The 26,440-nt window shown below is 46.9% G+C and overlaps 1 protein-coding gene across 1 annotated transcript in view; it reads left to right on the top strand.

Moving 5' to 3' along the window:
• The first annotated feature begins 20,438 nt into the window (after positions 1-20,438).
• The window catches only part of LOC126535426 (uncharacterized), a 51,037-nt gene continuing 45,035 nt past the window's right edge, over positions 20,439-26,440 (top strand). Inside the window, exons 1-2 of the mRNA XM_050182307.1 lie at positions 20,439-21,094; positions 21,666-21,791. Of these exons, the coding sequence (XP_050038264.1) occupies positions 20,439-21,094; positions 21,666-21,791 (782 nt within the window). The remainder of the gene's footprint in view (positions 21,095-21,665; positions 21,792-26,440) is intronic.

Below are 26,440 nucleotides of genomic sequence, written 5' to 3'. Positions count from 1 at the left end.
TATATTATTAACTACAGCTAGTAAAAATCGAAAGACATATGTTCAAAGCAGGCCGAAAATGGAAATGGTGAAGAATAGCGAAAAATATACTGTCGCTTTACGCCAAAAGCGATATTGCTGTTCCACTAGTCAATATCACTATATCTAGTAGATGATGAGCAAAACAAGAACAAAGTGAAAGCACGAGCCAACGTTTCGACAAGTGGACTTCTCTTCTACAAGGCGACATATGCTTTCCTCGCCACAGCATACATAGGTGGCGTTCTTCTAAAGGGGAGAGGGCGTAAGGCGGGTGGGCGCGGCAACGAGCGAAGGTGTGTTAGCGTGTCGCATTGAGAATAAAAGCATGCAGTGCAAAAGGCCAGGGACACGGCCATTTCTCAATCACTTGTCAATGCCCGTGTGTCAGCCGGCGTCTCAACGACGTGCACAGCAGCCCTTTACTACCTGTTTCGCTCGTGGTCGTGGGCTATCGTGTCTCTGACAGAGATAATAGGAGGAGCGGCATAAACCGGTGCTCGTAAAAAAAAAGGAAAATACTGAAACGGTATAAATCAATAAAGGGAAAAACATCGCAAGGAAAAGGGAAAAAAGAGATAAATAGGAAAAAAAGAAAGAAACACGCTAAGAAACCAAACTAAGTGTTGTTGAATATGGCTTGAAACTTAGCATAGCGAATAGATTCTAAAGCTCCCTTTGAAACGTTTATGCCTACTGGTTGCAATGTCTTGAACTTATGGATAAGGTATGATTCTCTGTATTTACTTTCTCGTTCATAACGGAAATTTCACTGTAAGATGTAGAGTATTGGTTCATCAAAGTTATGACCTGGTTGGTTGAAATGTTCGGCGATGTGTTTGGGAAGCTTTTTAGCTGTGTCTGCGCGATGTCCGTTTAATCTAACATTTACTTATTATACTGTTTCGCCGATAGAGTGTTTCTTACAGAAGGAACATTCAAACATGTAAATCACATCGTAACTTGTACAAGTGAAGCTAGATTTGACTTCGTGTGTATAACTATTTGCGGTGCCTTTAATTATAATGTCACTTTGAAGGTGCCTGCAGGTTTTTCACCTGGGGCGACAACATGTTTTATTGCGGGGAAATGCTGTTGGCTTACTTTTGCGTGCACTAACATGTCTTTAAAGTTCCCGTTGCGGCGATAGATAACCCTAGGTACATCCGGCAACGCTCTTCTCAGACGCTCGTTACTTGATAATATTGGGTGGTATTTTCGTAGTATGTTGTTTATGTTTGGGAGTGCATTCGAATATTTTGTTATAAAGGCCGGCGGTCTGTCAGATTCTGGTGCAGGGTGCTTCTTCGCCACTTCCAACTGTCTCTCCAATCTTGACGCCACATCGTAAGCTCTCTCGCGAGCGACTTGGGCACTAGTTCCTTTCTGCTAGCGTTGTTTTAAGGTCGTTTAGGTGGTCGATATAATCGCGGTCTTCGCTGCAGATTGTTCTTATGCGTTTCGCTTGTGCGACAAAAATTCCTTACTTCCAGTGTCACGGATGATGACTATTGTAGTCTAAATATTGCTGGCTATCCGTAGGCTTCCGGTAAAGTGCCGTTCTCAGTTTTCCGTTTTCGATGTAGACCGTCGTGTCCAGGAAGTTGATCTGACTCGGAGAGTGGTGAGCAGTAAATTTAATACTCGAGTGACAGTGATTGAAATGGTTAATTAAATCAGTTAATACGCTTGTTCCCTGTTCCCATATTATAAATGTGTCGTCAATGTAGCGAAGATATGCGTGGGTTTCTTAGCGTTTTTTTTTTCTTCTTTCTTTCTCCCTTTTCCCTTGTTCTCTTTTCCATTTTTTTCACTTCATTCATTCAAATAACTTTATTCAGTGCCCTGCGATTTGTTGAAGTGCGCCTGGACCCCTTTATTTGTTTATTTATGCCAATTTTAGTATTTTCCTTTTTTTTTACCAGCACCGGTTTCTGCCGCTCCTTCTATTATCTCTTTCAGAGACACGATAGCCTACAACCACCAGCAAAACAGGTAATTTGGGGCACGCGGTATAATTGTTGGAGATCCCTTGCTATGTTGCACTAAACACAAAAGGCAGCGGTGGCAGCTCATGGGAACACCTACTAATCGTTGAATCCTGCTTGTTACAGCTTCCATGCACTGCTGATGCAAGCCATCGTACGTGCCTTTTGACCTCGTACTGTACCTGCGGGAAGCGCTGCAAGGACTGCCACGCCGGAAGCCCCGATGTACTGATCATCTTGCTTCGCCGTTTTTCCACGATCTTTGCCAAGCGCATGCGCACCTGGCAAGCTCCGGGAGCCGTTATAAGTGGGCGTTTTGGCTCCTTGGCGATCATTTGGCAGCGGTGGCAGCTCGTGGGAACACCTACTAATCGTTGAATCCTGCTTGTTACAGGTTGGTGCTCCAATTATTTCTTATTATTGTGTTAAACGTCAACCTACAACGTTGCTACTGCCGCTGCCTCAGTGTTGCCCTGTAGTCCTGTTTGCTCTTGTTGTTAAGGTTTCCCTTGTTTTGTGCTCACATTGTGAAAGTTTCAGCTATGTCCCATACTTGCTCTTCTTGTCAGTTGCCCGTTCGTAAAGACGAAGGGTCGGCGCAATGCTCCGAGTGTTCTCTCGAATACCACTTTGGCAAGTGCGCTGGTGTAGCTGAGAAATCATTTAAAACAAAATCGGAAACTGCAAAAATCACCTGGAGATGCCCAGTATGCAGAAACACTGCAGCACGCGCTACTCACAGCGAACCTGAAACGGAGGTTCTCGCGGCCATAAATCAAAAGCTCGAAAGCCTGCCTGCCCTAGTTGGAAAAATCAGTGATATGGAAAAATCACTCCAGTTTATGTCGGGAAAGTTTGACGAGTTTGAACAAAAGATAGCCCGACAAGACAGTGAAATAAAGGCTCTCAGAACGCGAGTGACAAGGCTAGAGGAAAAGGACGTGGTCAACACCGCAGTACAACATGAGCTTCGGCAACAGGTAAATGACTTGGAATTTCGCAGCCGGCGGCTTAATCTGGAAGTACATGGTGTCCCTGTTGTTCCTGGCGAGAACCTATTAACGTCACTAGATCAGGTTGCTGGCAGGCTTCGTGTTCCTCGGCTGACTGATGCTGACGTTGTATCAGCTCACCGACTGCCAGCGAGGCAAGATAATGTTCCCGGAATTATTATCAGGTTTGCCAGACAACAGATAAGGGACACATGGCTGCAGAAAAAGAGCGCGCTCAAGAACAGTGAACCGAAAGTTTTCATTCAGGAAAATTTAACTCGCTTCCACAGCGAACTTCTTCGAGCTGCGAAAGAGAGGGCAAAAGCAAAAGGCTATGATTTCGTCTGGTATGTAAATGGAAAAATTCTTGCTCGAAAGTCCAGTGGAGCAGCTACCACTGTCATTAGGAGTAAAGACGACCTTGGCAAACTATAACTGATGACAAGTTTATTATTTTGTGTTCAAAGAAAGCACGATGAATGAGACTGGCTATTATTTGACTAATGATATTAACCAAGCGGTGTCAAAGTTCTCGACGGCTATTCAGAAATGTATTCACCTCAATACTAGGTCAGTGAAAAACAAAATATTGTGCTTAGAAGAATTCTTTGCCGGTTTCTCTTTTCAATTTTCTGCAATAATGTTAACAGAGACATGGAGCACTTGTGACTATGATGTTTTCAGATTGAAAGACTACACCATATACTACGTAAATAGGCAAAATGTCCGCGGCGGTGGTGTTGCACTATTGCTCAGCAACGATCTAGAAGGTCAATTACTTGAATCATACACTGTAATAACCCGAGACTATGACATTCTGTCGGTTTGTACGCAAAGCACTGTGTTTTCTGTATGTTACCGGCCTCCGGACGGTAATATTTCGTCATTTCTGGAGTTCTATGACCTGTTTATGGCTTCTGTTGTGCGTCATAATCAGAAAACGTTAATAGCTTGCGGCGATATTAATATTGACATGAATATTCCCAGTCCGTCTGCTAGAGATTTTAATACATCCATTGCGTCTAATGGTTTTGTTAACCTGATTGATATACCAACGAGAGTCACAAGTAAAAGCCATTCTGTGCTTGATTTAATTATCACTAGCTCTATGCAGACGAATGTTATATCGGGCGTTTTATCGTGTTCCATTAGTGATCACCTTCCCGTGTTTGTTTGCATAGAGAAGCCTGGTGCAATGGGGAGCAAATCTACATCAGTCACATACCAAGCAATTACAGAGACATCACTGACATCCTTTGGGGACCAGCTTGTGAAAATAGATCGGAGCAAGATAGCTGAACTAGATGACGCAGATTTAGCCTATAATTCGTTTTTTGATACATTTAAACAAATTTATCATGACTGCTTACCCCCTGTGACCCGCATAAAATGTCGCAAAACCCGCAAGCCCTGGATAACGTTAGAGCTCCGCAGAGAAATACAAACGAAACAAAAGTTATACAGAAGTTTTTTGTGCACTCGTCAGGCTGAGGACCTTGCGGTCTTTAGGAAATACAGGAATAAATTGACTAAAAAACTGCGATCTGCAAGAACTTCCTATCACCTATCACTACTAGACGTCAAGAATGCTCGACATAGTGCACTATGGGCAAGATTAAATACTCTATTACAGCGTAATAGTGCACACACTGCTTTAACCAAACTAAATATTGATGGAAAGGAAGTTTGTGGTTTGGAAGTGGCTAATGTATTCAATACGTTTTTAACTAACCTGACTACTAGCGCTGCTCAATCTGATGCTAACAAATACATGCACATTCGAAATGATGAATCAGTCTTCCTGCATCCTGTCACGGAAGGTGAAGTAGTGTCATTAATAAGAAATCTTAACAACAGCAGTAGCTGTGACATTGATGACATTCAAATTCGGCCAGTCAAGCATGTAGCTGAAGTTATCGCTCCTATACTTGCTCACATCTTTAACATCTGTTTAGTAACTGCAGTATTTCCCAAAAAAATGCAATTAGCGAAAGTCGTTGTCCTTTTTAAAAAGGGAGATCGAAATGTTCTTGGTAATTACAGACCAATTTCAATTCTGCCAGTGTTCTCAAAAGCCTTTGAAAGAATGCTTCATCTAAGACTGTCTAATTTCATTCATAAATTTAACCTGCTAACACAATTTCAGTTTGGCTTCTGCAAAGGCAAATCAACTGAGTCTGCATTGCTCGAACAAAAAGAATATATAATAACACAACTAGAAAACAAAGCTATTGTCATTGGTGTGTTTGTGGACTTTTCAAGGGCTTTTGACCTCGTGGACCATAAAATACTGCTTAATAAATTACAGCACTATGGTATCCGAGGGAAAGCACTATCAATATTGAACTCTTATCTATCATTTAGGCAACAAGTGGTATTAATTAATGGTATGCAGTCTGAAGCGAAACCTCTCATGTGCGGTGTCCCTCAAGGAAGTACGCTAGGACCTTTACTCTTCAACATTTATATAAATGATATAATAAATATTAACCATGATGCAAAGTTTGTCATCTATGCGGACGATAGAAGTCTGTTTTTTGCCGGTAATAACATTTCCGAACTTATTGATCAATGCAACATTGCAATGAAAGCCCTCGAGGATTGGTCCATTGCTAATTCAATGAAAATAAACGAGGGTAAGACTAAGGCAGTCATTTTCAAACCAAAAAATAAACTTATCCCACCGCATGAAGATATAATATTGAATTCACGTCCTGTAGAAATAATAGAGCAGTTCAAATGCCTAGGGGTTATATTTTCCTCGAATATGTCATGGGATCATCACGTTAATTGCGTCTCAAACAAAATAGCTCAAATCACTGGTGCTATCGGCCGTTTAAAGAACATCCTTCCTACACAAACTAAAATGCTCATTTACAACTCGATCTTTAACTCGCATTTGAATTATTGCCACTTAGTTTGGGGTACCACAACCTTCACTAACCTTGAACGTATTCACCTAATCCAAAAAAGGTATCTCCGACATGTGTACAATACGTCATACCGACATCCAAGTGCAAATTTATTTAGTCATTCTAGAGTGATTAAAGTACATAATCTCTAAATATCGTCTCAGTGTCATCTTTAAATCGGAAATCAGGAATAATATAACCAATCTCAGAAAATTAGCAGAACTAAAGAAAAAAACGTTAAGCTATCAAACAAGACATGGCGAGGAATGGATAGTACCGACACCTCGACTTAAACTCGGACAAGAACGCCTTCACTATATTCTTCCATCTCTTCTTAATGGTTATACTCTCATTAATTTTGACTTGTTTTCTTGTTCGCGCAAGGAGCTTCATACTATGTGTTTAAATAATATGGCTTGAGTTTACTTGTGTGCACGTATTGCTGTTTCGTGCATACTTTAGTGATTACTTGATATACGTATCTGTTTGTTTGTTTTTTGTACAAGTTCCAGTACTGCCTGCCTGCTGAACTTTAGGTTTGTAGACTTGTCAAGCTGCCCTGGTGTAGCTTTTTTCTGCAACCCCTCCATCTGTATTGTAAGATGGGAAAATAAATTGAAATTGAAATTGAAATATCTGTTTGTTTTAGTTAAATGGTCTTATGAGACAAAGAGAGAGAGAGATACAAGCTTTAATGATGTCCTGCAGATGTTAGCCTGGTTGTTAGCATGAGAAATTTCTACACGCCCGAGGTCACCAGAAAAATGTGCCACCATTGCTTTCCCTAGGCGTGATATGTCGTGCTAGACGTTAAAGGCTGCGAACTCTCCCATTCGTTATGTGTCAGGTCACAAGTTTCCCGGCGTGTCAATCGACAAACAAATCACGTGGACACTTGCTGTTCGAACATTACCTAAAAAACATTGGCAGTGGCTTAGCTCTGTTATGCCAGGATATACGTAGCGAAAGCTAAGGCATAGATAGCATGGTTAGCCTTGGTTCATCTTGATTGCAAATCCAGGTTAGTCTGGTCGTCTAGCTATGTTGCGAAGTTGAGCCAGTCGTTCGGCGCGCTGTTCGTCTGTTTCCTAGGCGATTCGTTTCCTCTTCATTTCGTTTTGATGTCGATTCCAGGCCTCCTCCTTCTTATCAGAATTGTCGCCGTCCATACTGCCTCCTCAACGTTGGTTGCAGCGCACGCGAGCTCTCCTTTTCAATCCTCCGACATGTTATCAGGCAGGCGACGCAGCTTGTTAAGAGAGTGGAGGTGAGCGCAACGACGAAGAATGCGGTGTGACGTCATACCAAATGGCGGCGGCCGAAAGGCGCGGCGCTGCACAGCGGCGAAACACCTGTGGCTCGGTGCTACCAGTGGCGCATGCGCAGTAGTGACTAGGGAGCGAGAGAGAGAGAAATATCAGCGGCGAGGCGCGCATTGTGACGTCATGTGCCTTCTTGGAGCACCACTACGGCAAAACCACAAGTTTGAGGCCAGTAATGTTGTCGCTTTAATAACTTGATTCATACGGGAACATCTGTATGCTATCAAGGGACACTGGGGGCTACTGCGTAAGTGCTCTGCTACGCATGTATACGGCCCTCTGTGAAGGTTTTCTGCATTACAGCCCTCCCATGCTACAGGGCATTTCCCAAAAAAGTATTTGTACGACAGCAAAACCCCTGACTGTGTGCCTGGCTCTACCACAGAAAGCTACATAAATCCTGAGAATTGTCTACTAATGCGTAAGCATTGTTTGGCTCCACTGTGACTTGTGCCTATGTGCATCTACACATGACATTTCTAGTGGCAAAAACTGCTAAGGTTTTAGCACAGAATTGTCAAGTGTTCTCGCCAGATCCGGCTCCTTCAAAGCGATCATGCCAATTGAGCCAGAACGCCTGGCACGAGTTCGCCTCTACGGAGCACAGCTGGAGAAAACGAACAGTAGCAGCCGGAGTAGCGCATGAGATGTTGCTTGAGTGCAGAGTGCACACCTCGATGCGATGCCAGCCTCGCTGTCGCTCTCGCAAGCCTATGTTATGCGCGCGTTCCTTGTACGTGCAAGCTCTCGCCTGCATAGTAACTGTAATTCTCGCTAGCAGAAATGGGGTAGAGGGGCAAAGTATGCGATTTGCCCCCCACCCCACCCCTCCTCAACCTTTTAAAAGCGTACACTGTTGGGTGCACCCTGGCAACTTCAACAAAACAACAGCTAAGTTCCAGTTTTCTTTCGATATAACGATTATGTAAGTATTGCATATTTTATAATGTATCCACTGTTCGGGAAGCGTGAATTCTCTGTTGTGCCACGCCGCGATGCGCTGTAAAAGGCGGGGCGTCACCAGCCGCACAGGCGGAAAGTTGTCATTTTTCCAGGAGGGGGGGGGGGGGGGGGGGGCGGGGGCTTGCGTTTGACCAGCTTTACGAACCCCCTATATATATATATATATATATATATATATTGTCACGAACAGACACTTGAAGATGTACCCGGCGTCGATGAGACGGACAGTTGTGCGAGATGGCGTACGAAAACTCAAGCCGGCGTCCTGAAGCGCCCAGCTATTACCAAGCGCGCGTTCTAGTGACTTTCCATACAATCCTGGCAGCGCGCCGTCTGGGCAAGACTACGTCGGCAGTCATCGTCTTCGCCTGCCAGAAAGTTCCATTCACGGTCAACTACGGGTGGTCAGAGCGCCGCTGCTACATCTACCGGAAAACGAGGGCGGCTTGCATCAACTGTGGAATGCCAGATCACCGAGCAGACGTCTGCCCGAAACCCAAGGGGGCTGCTTGCCAGAACTGTGGAACGCCGAGTCCAGATGAGACGCACGAGTGCGCACCCGTTTGCACGCTGTGCAAGGGTCCGCACAAGACTTATTCAAGCGACTGCAAGGAGAAATTACACAGACAGCTAAACAAAAACGCTAGTGCCACGTCAACAAACGCGGCATCAACAACGGAACTTGAAGAAGGTAGGAGCAAGCCGAGGCAGAAGAAGCAGCCTGAACAGCGATGGCGAGGAGCGTCGTCATCAGTCTCCCACTCTCGTTCCACCTCTCGCGGCCGTTCGAGCTCGAGACGCCGGGCAACCGGCTCCAACCAGAACGCCAGTCACGTGGAGGCGGGTAAAGAACAAGGGAAGGAGAACCTCACCAAGACCCCGGGGGCGCTGAAGAAGACATCCTCGGGTGAGCTCTCAGATTCGAAGGTGAGCTGTGCAGAGTGGCCTCCCCTACCCTCGTCCTCCCCGCAGAATAACACGCAGTTGGCACACTCAAAAAAGAGATAGAAAGTCTTAAAAAACAAGTCAGTGCTTTAACAATCCAAAATCAAGAGCTTAAGCGAGCCACTACTAATGCAATAACGCTGGTAACTCAGCCGACTCCTCAAAGCCAAACACAGCAGGTACCTAACTCCCAGCCTGCCTTAGGCGAGGTCTACCAACAAATTATCCAAGAACTCCGATCCTTCAAGGAGGAGTTTCGAGCCTTTGCAGTTTACGTGAACGCCCAATTCCAAGAAATTCGAGAGCAGATTGCAAACAACAGACGATACACGGAGACGGCAATTTCTGCACTTCGGAAGGAACATGCGGATAAAAGACATAAGTCGAAATTCGCTCGTACAATGCAAGTGGAGGAGCCCTCCGATAGGGACTCACCATGCCAGCCAAACCAAGAATAAAGATCTGGCAGTGGAACTGCCGGGGCTACAGGAGAAAGCAGGCGGCTCTTAATCTCCTACTATCTCAGCAATCTCACCCACCGGCAGCTATCCTAATTCAAGAACCACACCTAATACCTTTCAAACTCCAAGACTATGTGACTTATCAGCAAGACCAGTTAACTGCCACGTTAGTGCACAAACTATACACTGCCATACTGCACGACCCTTTCGAGCCGGATATTGCGCACTGCTATATTACTATTCTTCCCCTCCAAAGAGGAGCGACAAGCACGCATGTATTGAATGTTTACAGCCCTCCCAAAGACAGGCACGCAAGATTGGGTTCCCTAATAAAGAAATGTCTGAGCTTAGCGGGCCATGCCCCCTGCGTGATTGGGGGCGACTTTAACGCACCGCACTCTTCATGGTGCTACCCGACGGCGACACCAAAAGGCAGAAAACTGGAAGAAGTAGTGACGCAAGAAGGGCTGTGGATCCTCACCGATCCCACTTACCGTACGAGGCTGGGAAACAGTGTTAGTAGAGATACGTGTCCGGACCTGACGTTCACCAAGAACATAAACAGCGCGATTTGGAAGAATACCGAACAGCACCTGGGAAGGGATCACTTCATCCTCTCTCTAGACATAAGCACAAACGCGTGCAAACGCAAAATAGGTATCGCAAGAATTACGAACTGGGACAGGTGGAGACAGGCCCGGGCATCTACTGCAAACCCTATTACAAACCTAGAGGAATGGGTGAAGGGTGAGGTGCAAGCTTTGAAAGCCTTTGGGAAAGAGGTCTGCAAGACAGAAGAATGCCCATCCGTCGATCCGCACCTTCTACATTTATGGGAAGCAAGACACTCCTTGACAAAGAGATGGCGAAGACAACAGCTTAACCGCAAATCAGGAAAAAAATAGACCATATAAGCAAAAAGGCAGAATCCTGCGCCATATCCTTGGCCAGATAGAACTGGAATACGCTCTGCGATGGTATTCAGGGGAAGCTAGGTGTGTCAAAGACTTGGAAGCTCCTGCGTGTTCTAATCGACCCCAGCAGCAGCAAGTCGGCCACTAAAGACAGGCTCACGAAGATTGTACACACCATCCCGGGTACGGACACAGAGTTGATGGAAAAGCTCAGGACCAGGTATCTGTGCACGGACCCAGTCGTGGAACAACCGAACTATTCTGGGCTGCCGAATGCGAAGCTGGACATCCCACTCACGGAAGAAGAGATCAAAGCAGAAATAGCGGCCATGAGCAAAAATGCAGCTCCAGGTCCAGATCAAATGAAAGCAAAACTCTTATTTAACCTCAGCAATGACACCATCATCTCCCTGGTGGAATGCTTCAACGAGCAGCATTGGGCTACAGGAACGCTACCAATATCCTGGAAGACGGCCGAGGTTCGGTTTATTCCGAAGCCGAACAAACCCCTTAAACTGGATAATCTAAGACCGATATCGCTGACCTCGTGTTTGGGCAAGCTCATAGAGAGGGTCATCAACACGAGACTCAGTAGATACTTAGAAGAGACCAACCTCCTACCTAACACTCAATTCGGCTTTCGCCCTCACCTATCGACCCAGGATGCCCTCTTGTACCTGTACAAGGATCTCCTTGAGACATCCCCAAGTCACAGACAAGGGCCATCCTGGCACTTGATTTGAAAGGAGCGTTTGACAACGTTCTGCATGAAAATATTCTTCAAAGCCTCGCCGACACAAACTGTGGCGCCAGAACCTACAAGTATGTCAAAAAACTTCTTATCAGCAAGGCAAGCCACTATAAACTTCGGTAGAATAAAAACAGATCCCATCACTCTAGGCCCGAGAGGAACTCCGCAAGGGGCGGTACTGTCACCCCTTTTGTTCAGTTTGGCTATGACAGATGTCCCAGGCCTTCTGTCCGAAATCCCGGGTATCAAACACACATCGTATGCGGATGATATCACTGTGTGGTGCAACTCGGGGATTGACGCCGAGATCGAGGAGCGTCTTCAAGCAGCAGCGGACACGGTGGACCAGTACGCCAGGGAAAGAGGCCTCCAGTGTGCGCCGGAAAAGTCCGAGTTGCTCATCCTGAAGAACCCGAGGACACCCCTGGCACAGAACATCACGGTGTATACAGACAACCACTCAGTACCGAAACCCACGGAGATCAAGATCCTAGGGCTGTATATCCCGCAGGGGCGCCAGAACACCACCACTATGGAGAAGCTTACAACATCCACCGAGCAAATCCTCCGGATGATGCATCGTATCAGAAATAAGCACCATGGCATGAAGGAAAGGGACGCCATCCGCTTAATGCAGACTTTCGTGATTTCTCGGATAATGTACGGGACGGCATTCCTTAACCTCTCCAAGTCGGAAATTGAAAAGTTGGAGACACTGATCCGGAAGGCCTACAAGACGGCACTGGAGCTACCAAACTCCACGCCAACGGCAAAGCTCATGGCTCTAGGAGTACATGATACACTCAAAGAGGTGTGGGAAGCACACTGCCTCTCACAATTCAATAGGCTCGCACTCACAAAACCAGGTAGAGATCTGCTCGAAAAGATCCATATTAATCTGCCCTATACGATAGACGAAAGGGAAGAAGTACCACGTGATGTGAGGAGATGCATCAACGTGTACCCCATTCCGCGGAACATGCATCCCGCATTAACATCGAAAGGAGAAACGCAAGAGGGGAAGCCCTGCAGAAGAAATGGGACGAGCAACCTAACACCCTCTATGTGGACGCCGCAGGGCCAAAGAATGGAGTGATGACTATTGTGGTCTCAACGCCTTCAGGATTGATGGTGAATTGCGCCTCGATGAAAACATCCAACCCCACTCACGCAGAGGAAGCAGCTATTGCATTAGCTATAGCATCTAACCCCAACGCCGATGTGCTCACTGACTCCCAGAACGCCTGTCGCAACTTCAATAATGGATTAATTCACCGGTCAGGGTTGTCATTGCTGACTAAGCATCCACCCAGCCAAGCCTCAGTCATCTGGTTTCCCGGTCACCTGGAACTACCAGGAGGAAACGAAGCCGCTCACAGGCATGCCCGAGCTCTTCTATACCGGGTGTCTCCCCCTGATGACCGTGAAGAATGCTGGGACCTAACTGCTTTAGCAGTGTATGCTGACAACCTTGCACCATACAGAACAGCCAGGAAGGAGTACCCAACACCAAATAAATCCCTCAATAAGTTGGAAGAGAACACTCGTAGGAGACTACAAACTAATACATACCAAACGCCAGCCCAGTTACACCAGTGGTACCCTACACTATACTCCCCGCAATGCCCACACTGTGGAGAGGTAGCTAACCTCTACCACATGGTGTGGACTTGCCAATTTAATCCCATAGTTGACCCCAATCCAAATCCCTCAAAAGAGCAGTGGGAGGCTATTCTGCTCAGCGATGATCCTGACCGTCAGCACTGGCTGGTGGGGAGGGCCAGCACAGCAGCAGTAACCAGTGGGCTACCGGAATAGGCGGCCCACCCACAAGTTCTACGAATATCCTGCAAATAAAGATGTTTTCAATCAATCAATCAATCAATCAATCAATCCCCCGCCAAAAGAAAAGCATCGACCCGATGCTTACTAAGAGAAAGTGGAAGTGTGGAAGTCATATGAGATCGGGTTGGCGCCGCCTTAACGCGCGAAATACGGTTTGAGGCGAATAACATACACTATCTCTGAGTGGTGCTATCGACACCGAGGGGACGCGGCACCGTCGGGAATGACCTCATAGTTCACTTAACTAAGGCGACGTATCACTTTGTAGGGCCGAAAGCATCTACTCAGCAGCTTCTCAGACAACCCCTGGCGACGGATTGGAGTCCACTCCCAAACTTGGTCACCTGGTTGGTACTTGACTTGCCGATGTCGAAGGTTGTAGCGCCATGCGTCTGTACTCTGCTGCTTCGTGATGTTTATGCGCGAGAGTTGACGATCTTCCTCTACGTGTTGAGTAAGTTGCTCGGCGTCGGAAGTAAGTGATGCGTTGGTTTCATGCGGAAGCATTGCGTCTAGCGTGGTCTGGACCTCGCGCCCGTAGACAAGACGGAACGGCGTGAATTGTGAAGTTTCCTGAATGGCGGTGTTGTACACGAATGTAACATAGGGCAGGACTTGCTCCCATGTTTTACGCTGGACGTCTACATACATAGACAGCATCTCAGCAATGGTTTTGTTAAGCCGTTCCGTCAGTCCGTTGGTCTGCGGATGATAGGCAGTGGCCTTGCGATTCTGCGTGCAACTCAGCTCTAATATGTCCTCTAACCAGGCACGTACCCAAGGGAGGTGCCCAGGGGGGGGGCCCGGCCTTCCCCCCCCCCCCGAAATTAAGCGGGGTACACGCCCCCCCCCCCCTTTCCGCCCAAGGCACCACTCCTTCCAGACATTCCTAAAGCGTCGGCAAATCAATCTATTCGGCGGTCAACATTTTCCTGCCTTTCACAGCTCAAGCAATGTATTACTAACCTCCGTAGTTTCTTTCGGTGTCCGTTAACAAAAAAATCATCATGTGGGCCGATCCTGGTGATAGGGCACAAAGGGTCCAAGATCAGTGGCACATACCCCTTTGGACTCGGGAACCTATAACGCGCAAAAAAGAGGTGAGACGTGTAGACAGGACACAAGAGTAAGAGAAGTGGACAATACGAACGCCTCTTCTCTACTCTTGTGTCCTGTCGGCACGCCTCACCTCTTTTTTGTATAATGAATACTTACCAACTGCTCAGCTTTCTGTCGTTCTATAACGCGCCCTTGGGAATCTTTGGGATGGGCCCACATATTGGGAGTGCTTAACGCCTGCTTCACCTCCACCGCGGGTCTGACCGGCATTGCACTACCTTCGGGAAGGACCCACATGAGGGGAGCGCTTAACACCTGCTTCGCCCCCGCCGCGGGTGGACCCGGTATTGGAATATATTCGGGATCGGCCTATGTATGGGGAGTCCTTAATGCCTGCTTCACCTCTACCGCGGGTCAGCCCGCCATTGCACAACCTTCGGGATGGATCCACATGTGGGGAGCGCTTACCGCCTACTTCAGCCCCGCCGCGGGTGGGCCCGGTATTGGAATATCTTCAGGGTAGGTCTATGCATGGGGAGTTCTTAATGCCTGCTTCATCTCCACCGTGGGTCGGCCTCATATTGCACTCTCTTCTGGCGGACCCGCAGCGGATGTGAAGCACTTTGCTTTGCGTTTGAGAGCTTTGACTGTCGTCAGCTTTCATTGTCATTCCATCGTCACGGAGTGGAATAGTTGTCACTTTTTTCACTCCTTCTCGATGGCGGTAGTTATCGCCATCGCCTGTGGTGTAGAGGCCAGTTTTGTCATCGATTCGGTGCGCGCGCGATTAACTCAATATGAATTCAGTTGTCACCATCTTTGCAGTAAGCAGGGCGTAGTTTATTGTTTTAATTATAATATATTAGTTTATTTATAATGGCCAACACAATTTTTATGTCACCATATATTCAACGATCAGGCGAATCCCTGTTGCTTCGTTAGTTCAACCTTCCTTCGTTAGACTGATATAGGGGACAGGAAAGGGATTCGGTTCATAGTCGGCTGGTCTGTATGCTCCTGGAACAAGTTGTGGCCGGAGAAAGCGCCAGTTGCGTTTAACTTTTACTTTTGCTTCCTCATTTCCTCGAGTGACAGCTCGCCGCGACGCTGGCAGATCCTCGGAACCTTATATCCACGACATGGGTTAGATAAAGTGGAAAATAAAATATTGCGAAACGGCGTAGATCATGAGACCCAGCAATAACCCTTAAACCCATAAGCAATATGACGGTCACCAGTTACCTCGTCGGGTCTTTCCCTTATTTTACAGCACTTTTCGTGCAAAATTGGCAACTGGAAATAAGACTCACAAGGAAATGAGAAATTAGGCGGTCTACTAAGCGAGAAAGCCAAGGCAACTGCTAAACAGGGAGGAAAAGCGAAAATTGTTTGTGAATATATTTATGGATCAACATCTTATTTAAAAAGTAAGTCGAGAAAACACCACCGGAACTGGAGAATAATTCCATGTATTTTGTATGACGCGTCTACAGTTATCGATCGAGGCGCCTCACGTAGCTACTTCCCTGCTCTGCTAACGGGAAGGGGGGGGGGGGGTTCTAACCTTCTGCAGCGGGCGCAGTACGTCTAGAACCGCAGCGTCCTGTGTACGCGTTTGTACGGGAATGGTGACGACGCATCGGTACGCAACTTCCGAAATAACAACACGAGTCGGTTTTGCTACTTGGTAGAGCAGTAAACGAGGGATGCAAAAGAACTGTGACCGTTCCGCAAATATATATTTCTCTAAAATTCTTCCAGAGCTAATTGAAAAAACGTTACTAGAAATCTTTATTTCACACTTTCGCTCGTGAACTTGTTCTTGGCAAAGTTCTTGCTGCGCATCTTTCATGCGCAAGTCCATTTGATGTGGTTCTTTGTTTGCCAAGTAAAGAAGAAGTGCATCTCACAGGGGTACTTGTGCGATACACTTTTATTGAATTCTCTTTTGCGGCTTTACGCGTCTTTAGCGCAAATGGTGGGCCTTATTCACATTTGTACTAGTAAAGTACCCTCCACCTCATTTGCATAGAAAAGTTACCTTGGGTTGCCCCCCACGGAAAAAAAATCCTGCGTACGTGCCTGCCTCTACCAGTTGGGCTGTAAAGGCAGTGCCTCTGTCGCTGATGACATGTGATGGGGAACCATGTCTCAGGACTATGTGATCAATAAAGAACTGGGCAACTTTGTAGGCCGTGGCACGTCGTACAGCTTTCGTCTCGGCGTAGCGTGTTAGATAGTCTGTGGCGACTATAATCCACTTGTTTCCTCTGGCTGACAAGGGAAAGGGTCACAGAGGATCCATGCAGACTTGATCAAATGGCACGCTAGGTGGTGCGATGGGTTGGAGTAACCCCCCGGGCTTCAAAGACGGTGATTTCCGGCGTTGACACTCACGGCATCTTTGCACGTAATGCTTCACCGTGGTAGAAAGTCTGGGCCAGTAGTACGTCTGGCGTACTCTTGCAAGAGTACGTGAAAATCCCAAGTCTTCAGACGTGGGTTCATCATGGCAGGCTAGGAGAATGTCATCACGGAGGGCGGCAGGTACGAGCAATAGATACTCTTTATCGCTGGCACTCGAGTTTTTCTTGTAGAGGACACCCTTTCGGAGGCATAAGATCGATAGATTGCGAGAAATGTGTCGTGGGATTGTAACATTCTTGTGTTTTAGGTGATCGATAAGAGGGCATATTTCGGCGTCCTCGCGCTGGCGTATTATCACGTCATGTGCGGTTAGCGCTCCAAGGAATGTGCCGTCTTCGTCCATGTCCTCATCGCAAGTTTTGACGGTAGCACGCGACAACGTGTCCGCATCTGCGTGTTTGCGGCCCGATTTTAAGACGATGGTAACATCGAACTCCTGCAGACGGAGACTCCATCGAGCAAGTCACCCGGACCAACACAAGGAATGGTGGTCTTTCACCACCTTGAAAGGGCGACCGTAGAGATAAGGCCAAAATTTCATGATGGCCCACACAACCGCTAGACACTCTTTCTCGGAGGTGAAGTAGTTGATTTCGGCACACGAAAGGGTGCGACTGGCGTAAGCGATCACTCGCTCGACGCCTTCCTGGTGTTGAACGAGTACAGCGTCAAGACCGATGTTGCTTGCGTAGGTATGCACCTCGGTGTCAGCGCCCTCGTCAAAGTGAGCTAGGACGGGTGATTCCTGTAGGCGCTGCCGTAACTCGGTGAAAGCTGCGTCCTGCTCATCCGTTCAAACGAAGGGTGTGTCTTCTCGCGTGAGGCGTATGAGTGGTTCGGCGATTCGGGAGAAATTAGCGATGAAGCGACGATAGTACGCACACAGACCGAGAAAGCGGCGTACTGCTTTCTTGTCACGAGGAGTTGGAAAAGCAGCAACAGCAAATGTTTTGTCTGGGTCAGGCTGGACGCCGTCGGCGTTCACGACATGGCTGAGAAACTTCAACTCTTCGTAACCGAAGTGACACTTTTCTGGCTTTAGTGTGGGATTAGCGGAACGGGGCGCCTCAAGTACCGCCTCTAAACGCTTCAGATGTTCTTCGAAGGTCGCCGCAAACACGACGACGTCATCTAGGCATAATAAACAACTGTGCCACTTCAGACCCGTCAGAACCGTGCCCATCATTCTCTGGAATGTGGCCAGTACAGAACACAGGCCGAATGAAAGTACTTTAAATTCGTACATCCGGGGTAACAAGGGCAGTTTTTTTTGCGATCTCGTTCGTCAACTTCGATTTGCCAATATCCACTCTTCAAATCTATGGATGAAAAATACCTGGTTCACCGCAGTCCATCTAACGAATCATCGATAAAGGTCTTTAGCGGATAAAGGTCTTTTTTTGTGACGTTATTCTACTTTCTATACTCAACACAGAACCGAAGCGTTCCGTCTTTCTTTTTGACGAGGACCACGGGCGACGACCAAGGGCTTTGGGATGGTTGTATGACGTTATTGTCAAGCATTTCTTTCACTTGTGCATTAATCACCTAGGCGTTTTACCTAGGCCAATTCACCAATTTACCTAGGCGTTTTTACGAAAATTGGTTTCATCTGTGCACACGATGTTGCTCAAAATGTCCGATGACTCATCGGCTTTAGCGAGGACCCAATTCGAGACATCTGGACGATTATACAGTTCCCTATCTTCTAAGCATTGGTGCTTGTAGTGCGGGTGAAAGGCCGTCATTTGGAATGCTTCAAACTGATGACTTGGAAACTGGCACCTGGGCGGCCACTTTCCGCATACTAGTATGATGGTTTGAGGCCATAAATGCTAGAACATCCGTGCGTAGGTCAGAACTCAAAGATGGAGTCCTCCGCCGCTGTTTCTCGAACCTGCCGGTTTGTCTCAGATTTTCATAATTTCTTATGGTAGTCGATGCTTTTGGTTTACTGCCACATTTGCATGGCTGATATATCTATTTGCGGTCTTGCTTTTGTTGCCACTGCAGGTCCCAAGGCAAGGATCATGCGTACCTTCTGCTCATTAGAGAAATACATGACGACTGGTACGGAACCAAATGCACCTTTAAACCTTTGCACTGATGTGAATTCGCTTTTGTGGTAATAGGTATTGTGACAAAAAAAAAGACATCTGGCACTCGATCTACGCTAAGACAGCAGCTATCACAGCTTGTTTCCAACTAACCCCAAACGTGACGTGTTACTTTTCTCGTGGCGTCGCAGATAAGGCACTTGGTCGATCACGATGTTTTTCTTTACTTCCGTTATTTCGTCATGGATAAGTCATGGGAGCTTGTTCGAGGGTGCTGCTTTATGATCCGGGTGGGAGCGCAGTCACATGGCATTTTGCAAATTACGCAGGGTTTATATATCGGTCGGAAAGGAATTAGCACGCAATTAGTACTTCGCTCAAAATATGGTGGTTGGATGTGCCATGTTTGTACCTTCAAATGCGTCATTCACCCTTTGATAACTAGGATGGTACGTCTCGAGTTAGGTAATCATTCACAATTACCTAATAAAAGCTCCATAAAAAAAATTACGGGCAGCTACCCCACTGTGCTGTAAACATTATGCACTAAGTTTTCTTCGAGTGATACATTGCTCTTTCTTAAGTGTTTGTCCATGATAGTTAATTGGCACACCCTGTATATATTTATGACCTTTGCGTACAACTCACGATGCTTCCAATCCTAATAAATGTTATAAGTTGTCGGGCCCTTAAGCCCTCTCTGTAGCGCGCACGGGGGAAGCCTTTGAAACGCGCGCCACAACGGCACTCGTCGCATGGAGCATGTGCACCGATCGAGTTATCGTAAGAACTCGCGCGGGGACTTCCGGGAAGGGAGCTGCCCGATAAGAAGGCAGCGAAGACGGCACTCGGGGCTTTTTGCGGGGCACGGGCCTGGGGAGGCGCTGGTTGGGCGTGGCCCGTCTAGGTTTCTGTGCGAGCGTGCTACAGAGCAGGGGGAAAAGCGTCTTTGTACTGTGTCTGCATGAAAGAGTGCTCTTGTTGTTCGCTTTTGGGACTATCTGCGCGCCTGGTTCGGTGCTTGCTTGCCTTCTGCGCTTTATGCATTCTGTTATCGCCCGAAAGATTGTGTTGGTTGATGGTTTGTAGCGGCCGTTCTTTCGTCGCTCCCTTTGGCTTGTATATTTTGTTGCCTCGCTGTTTTGCTGCTTGCTTCTTTGCTTTTGTTGCTTTTTGCTGCTTTGCTTCTTTACTGCTTGCTTCTTTGCCTTGTTCTTTTCTGCTATCGGCCGCGAGGCTGCGGTAATTTTGAGTGTTACATTCTATCGTAAAAACAAGCGGTTGTTCTTCCTTGCGCCTTTGGTCGTTTGTCGTGCTGGTCGCGGCTCGCGGACCCCCTGAGCGAAGGCGAGGGGCCTTCATCTGGTGCCCAACGTGGTTTTCTTCTTTCTCGTTGTTTTTTTGTTTGTTCTGGAGTACGCTTCCGCACCGCAGGGACCACGAGCCCGGGAACAAGGGAACCGCCCCCATCTCGAGGCAGCTGGTAATCCCCCCTAGGCCTACTTGTTTCGCTCCGACATCGGGTCCCACAGCTCACGCATCTGCACCCAACCCCTCTGACCCGCGTAAGCTCACTGAACGTTTTTATACTACCTCTCGCTCTCCTTGCGCCCCGCTATTCGGCGCCATCCTGCCTCCGCACAACCGCTTGACCATTCCGTCGGACCGCTTTGCCCGTCCAATTTCAACACGAAAGATGCACCGCCGGTATTTTAATGCACCTACGTTCCGGTAAAGTCAAGAAGGGCGCGGCTGAAAATCATACTCGCGAAAACACTAGTACGATGCCTGATAAAAAGGACCAGGGCGCACCAGCACAAGACATGTCCAGCATTATTGCCCAGCTGACCGCGCTGCTCGAGCATCAGACAAACATAACTCCAGCAGCCAGTTTCCGTTTGCAGCTCTCTGTGCCTACATATGACGGCCACACAGATAAGAAATCGGTGGCAGACTTCCTTCAGGAGATGCAAGATTACCGCGATGCGGAAGCCATTACGCATGACGTTCTTCTTCAGCGCGTCTTGCCCGTCGCCCTGACTGGGTCCGCCGCCCGCTGGCGTCGTCGCCAGTCATTCCAAAGTTGGGCGCACTTTGAGCAGCTACTGCGAGCAGAGTTCCTCCCCCCCGACTACGTTGTCCGCATGAAAGACGAGCTTCGCGCCCGTAGTCAGGCGGAGGAGGAAAGCCTCCAAGAATACATACGGTCCCTTCAGGAGCTTTACGAGCGCGCAGACCCTTCATCACCCGAAACGGAAAGAGTCACCCGGGCAATCCGGCAATCTCATCCACGCTTCCAGGCTTTTCTAAGGGGCCGCACCTTCTCTTCGCTTGACGATCTCGCTAAAGCGGCATCCGATATTCAGGCGGCGATGTTGGCAGAGCTAACTTACCAGCCTCCACCCCCGCCTCAAGCCTCCCCCGAGCCGTCTTGCGCGTGGCGCGGTTCTCCATTTGCAAGCACGGGGGATATGGTGCCGCCTCCACCCCCGCCTCAGTGCCTTGCGTATCAAGTTGCACTGGTCGTCGCTTAGCTGGGCATCCAGTAGCTGCTGGCGGGAGATCAGAGTTCCCCAGGCGTCCACAGGCACTGCCACCGCCAGGACTTCGGGTGCCGGCTCGCCATCCCCGGAGAGTGGTGCTCGGGACAGGGCGTCAGCTACCTTGTTGAAGGTACCTTTCCTGTATTCTACTCTGTAATTATACTTCTGAAGAGAGAGGGCCCAATGGGCTAAACGGCCGGCTGGGTTTTGTAGCTTTGACAGCCACGTCAGCGCCTGGTGGTCAGTCTGAATAGTAAAGTCAGCCCCATCCAGATACATGTCAAATTTCTTTAGTGCAAATACAATTGCTAGGCACTCTTTCTCTGTTACGGTATAGTTCCGCTCTGCTCCTGTGAGAGTGCGACTTGCAAAAGCCAGAGGGTGAAGCTTCCCTTGGTGCTTCTGAAGCAAGACTGCGCCGATGCCATACTCACTTGCATCGGTCTGCACGGTGAATGGCAGGTTGAGGTCGGGAAGCACCAGACGTGCGGTATCGGCGATAGCCGATGACAGAGCCCGAAATGATCCCTGCTCCACGTCAGTCCAGTACCAACTGGCACCTTTCCGTAAGAGCTGGTGGAGAGGTCTTGCCAGGTCAGCGCAGTTGGGAATAAAGTGGCGGTTGAAGCCCACCATGCCCAAATACCGCTGCAGGCTCTTGACGTCTGTTGGTGGGGGAAGCTGCAGTATGGCCCGGAGTTTCTCCTCGTCAGGCCGGAATGTGCCTTGCTCGACAATGAAACCTAGGAGGTTGATTCTGGGCGAAAGCAGTTGAACCTTCCGGGGGTTAATGGTGATGCCTGCGGCCTGCATTCGTTGTAAAACAGTGGTTAGATGAAGGAGATGCTCCTCCAGCGTATTCGAGAACACTACCACGTCATCCATGTAAGCCATCGCATAATTGAATTTGGCGTCTTGAAGCACAATATCTATTACACGCTGAAAGGTTGCCGGTGAATTGCACAAACCGAAAGGCAATCGGAGAAATTCGAACAGTCCCCGATGGCAAGTGAATGCAGTCTTTGCAATATCGCAGGGGGCGATCGGAATTTGCAGGAAGCCCCTGCTGCAGTCTAAAGTAGTAAAGAACTTTGCGGACCCAAGTGAATACATCACTGAATCGAATACATCACTGAATCGGACCCCCTGAGCGAAGGCGAGGGGCCTTCAAAGTTATTAGAAGCATTTTTTTTCGTGAGTCGTTAGCATTGCTTACTGAAAAGAGAAGCTATACAGAGACACACAACATTCACCTGCATTTCACACGCCATTAATGAAAGACTCTGCCGAAGGGATCACTGAAGTCTATGGGATTTTTTCATGGTCAAAAAAGCATGCAAAGCAATTTGAATTGTCGTGAACATACAACACCATATTCATTCTCTAGGCATAGGCTATTCCCTTGTGTATTTTATTCCCTTGTTTGAAAAATAAACCAGTTGTTAATCAGCGCTCGTATCGTGTACTTCCTCTAGTCTTTCGTCCGGGATGCGCTGCTCACCCACAGAAACATGTTCACTCACCAACTCACCCAGCTTGCCGTGTTAATAGGCTCTTCATACCTCTAGAAATAATGTTTGATTGGTACCATCATTCCTTTCAAATATTAAAAAAAGCTTTGTCCTGCGCAAAGCTGTCCTGCAAATATTTCAACATATTGTGCATGTACATGGTGTTTAAAGTGGAAGTTGCAAACAATGTTGAAGTGAGAAAATACGGATGAGGCAGCCTGTCGCTTTTTGTCCTATCGTCAGGATTTACAGAAATAAAGAGCAAGTATGAATTAAAAGCCACGCATGCACGTGTCAACAATGACGCAGGAAGCTGTTAGCACCAGTAAACGTTTAAGTGAAAAGGTCGAGGAAAGTCAAGCGAAACCTCACACGATGTGGGTGACAAAGTTCTGGTATTTTTTTATTTATTTATACAAGTACCTGCAGCACCACAAGAGCATTATTGCAGGGGGTGCAACAGGAGGAAAATGAACATGTGATAAAAACTTAAAACAGCTAAGCACAGGTGGTAAAAGTAACAAAATACGTAACATCGGTGAGTCATCTCGACGGCAAAATTGTCTTCAGTGAACTGCGGTGCGAAATCGCAACACAGAAATGGAGAGGGTACACTATCGAATGAAACGCAATTCCAGCCAAATTATATAAAGTAAACGGCATAATATTATACTACGGCAGACTGCATGAGAATAAAGACAGAAACTCTGAACACGTTTTACATTCATCACTGCTCTTGGGAAGCCTTTCCTGTGTGCGGAAGCATGCGGAAAAAATGAATTACGGTAGACATCAGTACGGCAGCGCATTTCAAGAACTTTAAGCTCGTTATCACATCGTTTAGAGATGAATTGGGGAGGGAAAATGTACAAGTTCTTATTTATTCCTCTGAGATTAGAGTAAATTCAGAAACAAAGTTCTAATTTTGCAGTTAATCGGCGGTCTGCTAGTGCTTTCCAACCAAGGTCCTCTATAACTAATGTAATACTGCTACAGAAGTTATAGTTACCAGAAATAAATCTTGCAGCGCGGTTTTGGACGCGTTCAAGCTTCTGGATACGTTTAGAGCTTTGAGGGTCCCATATCTGGCAAGCGTATTCGAGTACCGGACGAACATCTGTGATGTAAAGCAGTTCTTTTACTTTCTCGGGGGCTTTATAAAAATTACGTCTAACAAGGTTTAGCATACGAGATGATTTTAAGGTTAAGCCTTCAATATGTCTGTTCCAAGTTAAATTTTCTGCGAAATAGACCCCGAGGTACTTGTAGTATTGGGCCTTTTCAAGAAGTAGCCCGTCCAATTTATACACTGATCTAACAGGAAAGCGTTTACGGGTGAATGACACAAGTTGACATTTAGCACTGTTCAAAGACATGCCCCACTTAAAGCACCAAGCATGAATTTTGTTTAGATCATTCTGCAAACTACTAACATCACAATCATTTTCTACATTTCTGTATATGCCACAGTCATCAGCATATAACCTCACTTTGCATTCTAGATTGTGGACAATGTCATCAAATTGGCTACGCACAAATTTCAAAATTTAAGAACAGCGCAATCACCCTGGGCCAGTGAGACACCCATAAACGCTGTGTTTGTGTCTGTCTCGCTTTCTTGTCCAGTTTGACGGCACTGCTTTTAAACTTATAACTTCAGTATTTTTAACATGTACTTTTTGTGATAATTTGTGCAACGTGAAATCACAGTGTACATATATTAACACCTGAAAGCACTGCTTTTCGTCCTTTTTTATTCTTTTTTTTTTTGTAAATGCAAGCGTATTGTTCCAAGTGCATTCGCGTAAAGTTGTACTACCTTTAATTATGTAACGAATGTTTGTTAGTTAAAACATTCCTTTGTTCATTAAGAATGTCTTTTTTGCCTGTTCGTTCAGTGGAAATAATTTCATTTTATAATTATGCATTTATGACCCTTAATTATGAATTTTATAAAATTGTGTGCCCAGCAGGCATGCTCGCAACTGAGAGCAGGATCATCGAGCATCAATAACGTACACCTGCGAAAACGCTGTCTTACACTTTAACACTCTCAAACATGACAATTGTTTTGCTGAAGAATGACATCTTTATACCACTGTAATAAAATGTGGAAGAAAAATTGAAGCCTGTACCCAAGAGACCACGTGACGCATCATCAGACCATTAACCGTTCTCGGCACAGCCCGTTTAACTCTGGTGGACTACGGTTCACCTCAACCACGGTCGAGATAGTTGACCACGGTTAAGTTTAACCGCGCTTTAGCTGCCCGTGCAACTAGTGTATTAAACGTTGACGGAGCAGACTGAAAGGTGTTCCCACAAGATTCCAGCGCCTCCAATCGTTAATCAACAGACTGTCTGAGCAAGCTAATGTCAGATGACATTTGTTCTTGACCAGCCAGCAATCTCGCAAACATATCGGCAGTTGAAAGGTTCTCCCTATCTACAGTGCCGTGAACATTCGAGGTACTTGTTCCAGCAGCATCCGTTCGATCGCGGTTCAGTTTACTTCCAGGTCGCGCACTATTAGCATGTCGGTAGGTTAAAACTGCGCGAAAAACGAGGACAGCGAAAGAAACACGCAACGCACCACGATCGCAGACTGACAACTGTTTATTCATGAAATCAGAGTATAGGCTATTTCAAGCCGGATACCCGCCACATGACAACAACGTCACTCACACTTGTGCAGATACCGTAAGATAGTTCTGCCGACTAACTGTAACAGTTTCTCGGAATACACATGAGGGAAAAAAACGAACCAATCTGTTGTGCGCTCAAACGTTAAGCACTCAAAAACATGAAGATGGCATATGTCATAACAGTAACCGAAATGTAGGCAATGAGTGAGGGAATGAGAAAGCGCAATGATACCTGTAAAACGTGGTTGCAACAAGGTCAATACTAGTGACGTAAAATGACAAAAGATAACGAAGATGACAGAATGAAAAGACAACAAATAACCGAAGTAAAGGCGAAGGTGAAACTAATAAAATCTGAACACATCTGAAATGACATAACGCAAAAGTAATGAAACACGTTAATATATGATGAAGCTCAGCACGAAGTCACGAACTCACAAGTGGCTTCCCAAAAAAGCAATTTCTTTGTTTAAAAGCGAAACAGGTGGCGTGCTGACACACTTGTAGCTAGAGTTTATAGTGTAGAATGCTTCCACAATCTCCCTTTCTGTCTGGTCTCTCCATCTGAGCTAAAACGTCGTGTTTCCAAGATCGGCTTGCAAGGAGTCTTTTGCTTACCTTCACATTTACCTTTACATCCTCGGTAGTATAGGGCTAAGGTGCCTTGTGCGTTATTCTTTACATTCCAGTTATGTTCACGTGCCCTATCGCTCAAATACTTACCCGTTTGTCCGATGTAGAACCTGTCACAGCTGAGGGGAATTTGATAAACCACCCCACAAATGCACTCAGTGGACTGCTTATATGCTTTGTTGTGCACTGAAGCCTACGCTTACTTTCTTGCATCGACAAAGGGCACATTCTGCTGAGTTTACATGGAGCCGCGAAGACTACCTTGAACCTGTAACGACTCGCCCTTTTTAGTGCTATGCGAAACGCGATAAGTGAACATAACTGGAATGTCCAGAATAACGCAGGGGACAGCCTAGCCCAACATTGCAAAGGATGTAAAGGTAAAGGCGAGGGTAAGCAAAAGACTGCTTGCAAGCCGATCTTGGAAAATACGACGTTGTTCAGGTCAAGAGAC

This window comes from Dermacentor andersoni, chromosome 7 (assembly GCF_023375885.2).
Source record: "Dermacentor andersoni chromosome 7, qqDerAnde1_hic_scaffold, whole genome shotgun sequence".
NCBI classification, from domain to species: Eukaryota; Metazoa; Arthropoda; class Arachnida; order Ixodida; family Ixodidae; genus Dermacentor; species Dermacentor andersoni.
This window is presented reverse-complemented; position numbering and strand designations above follow the sequence as displayed.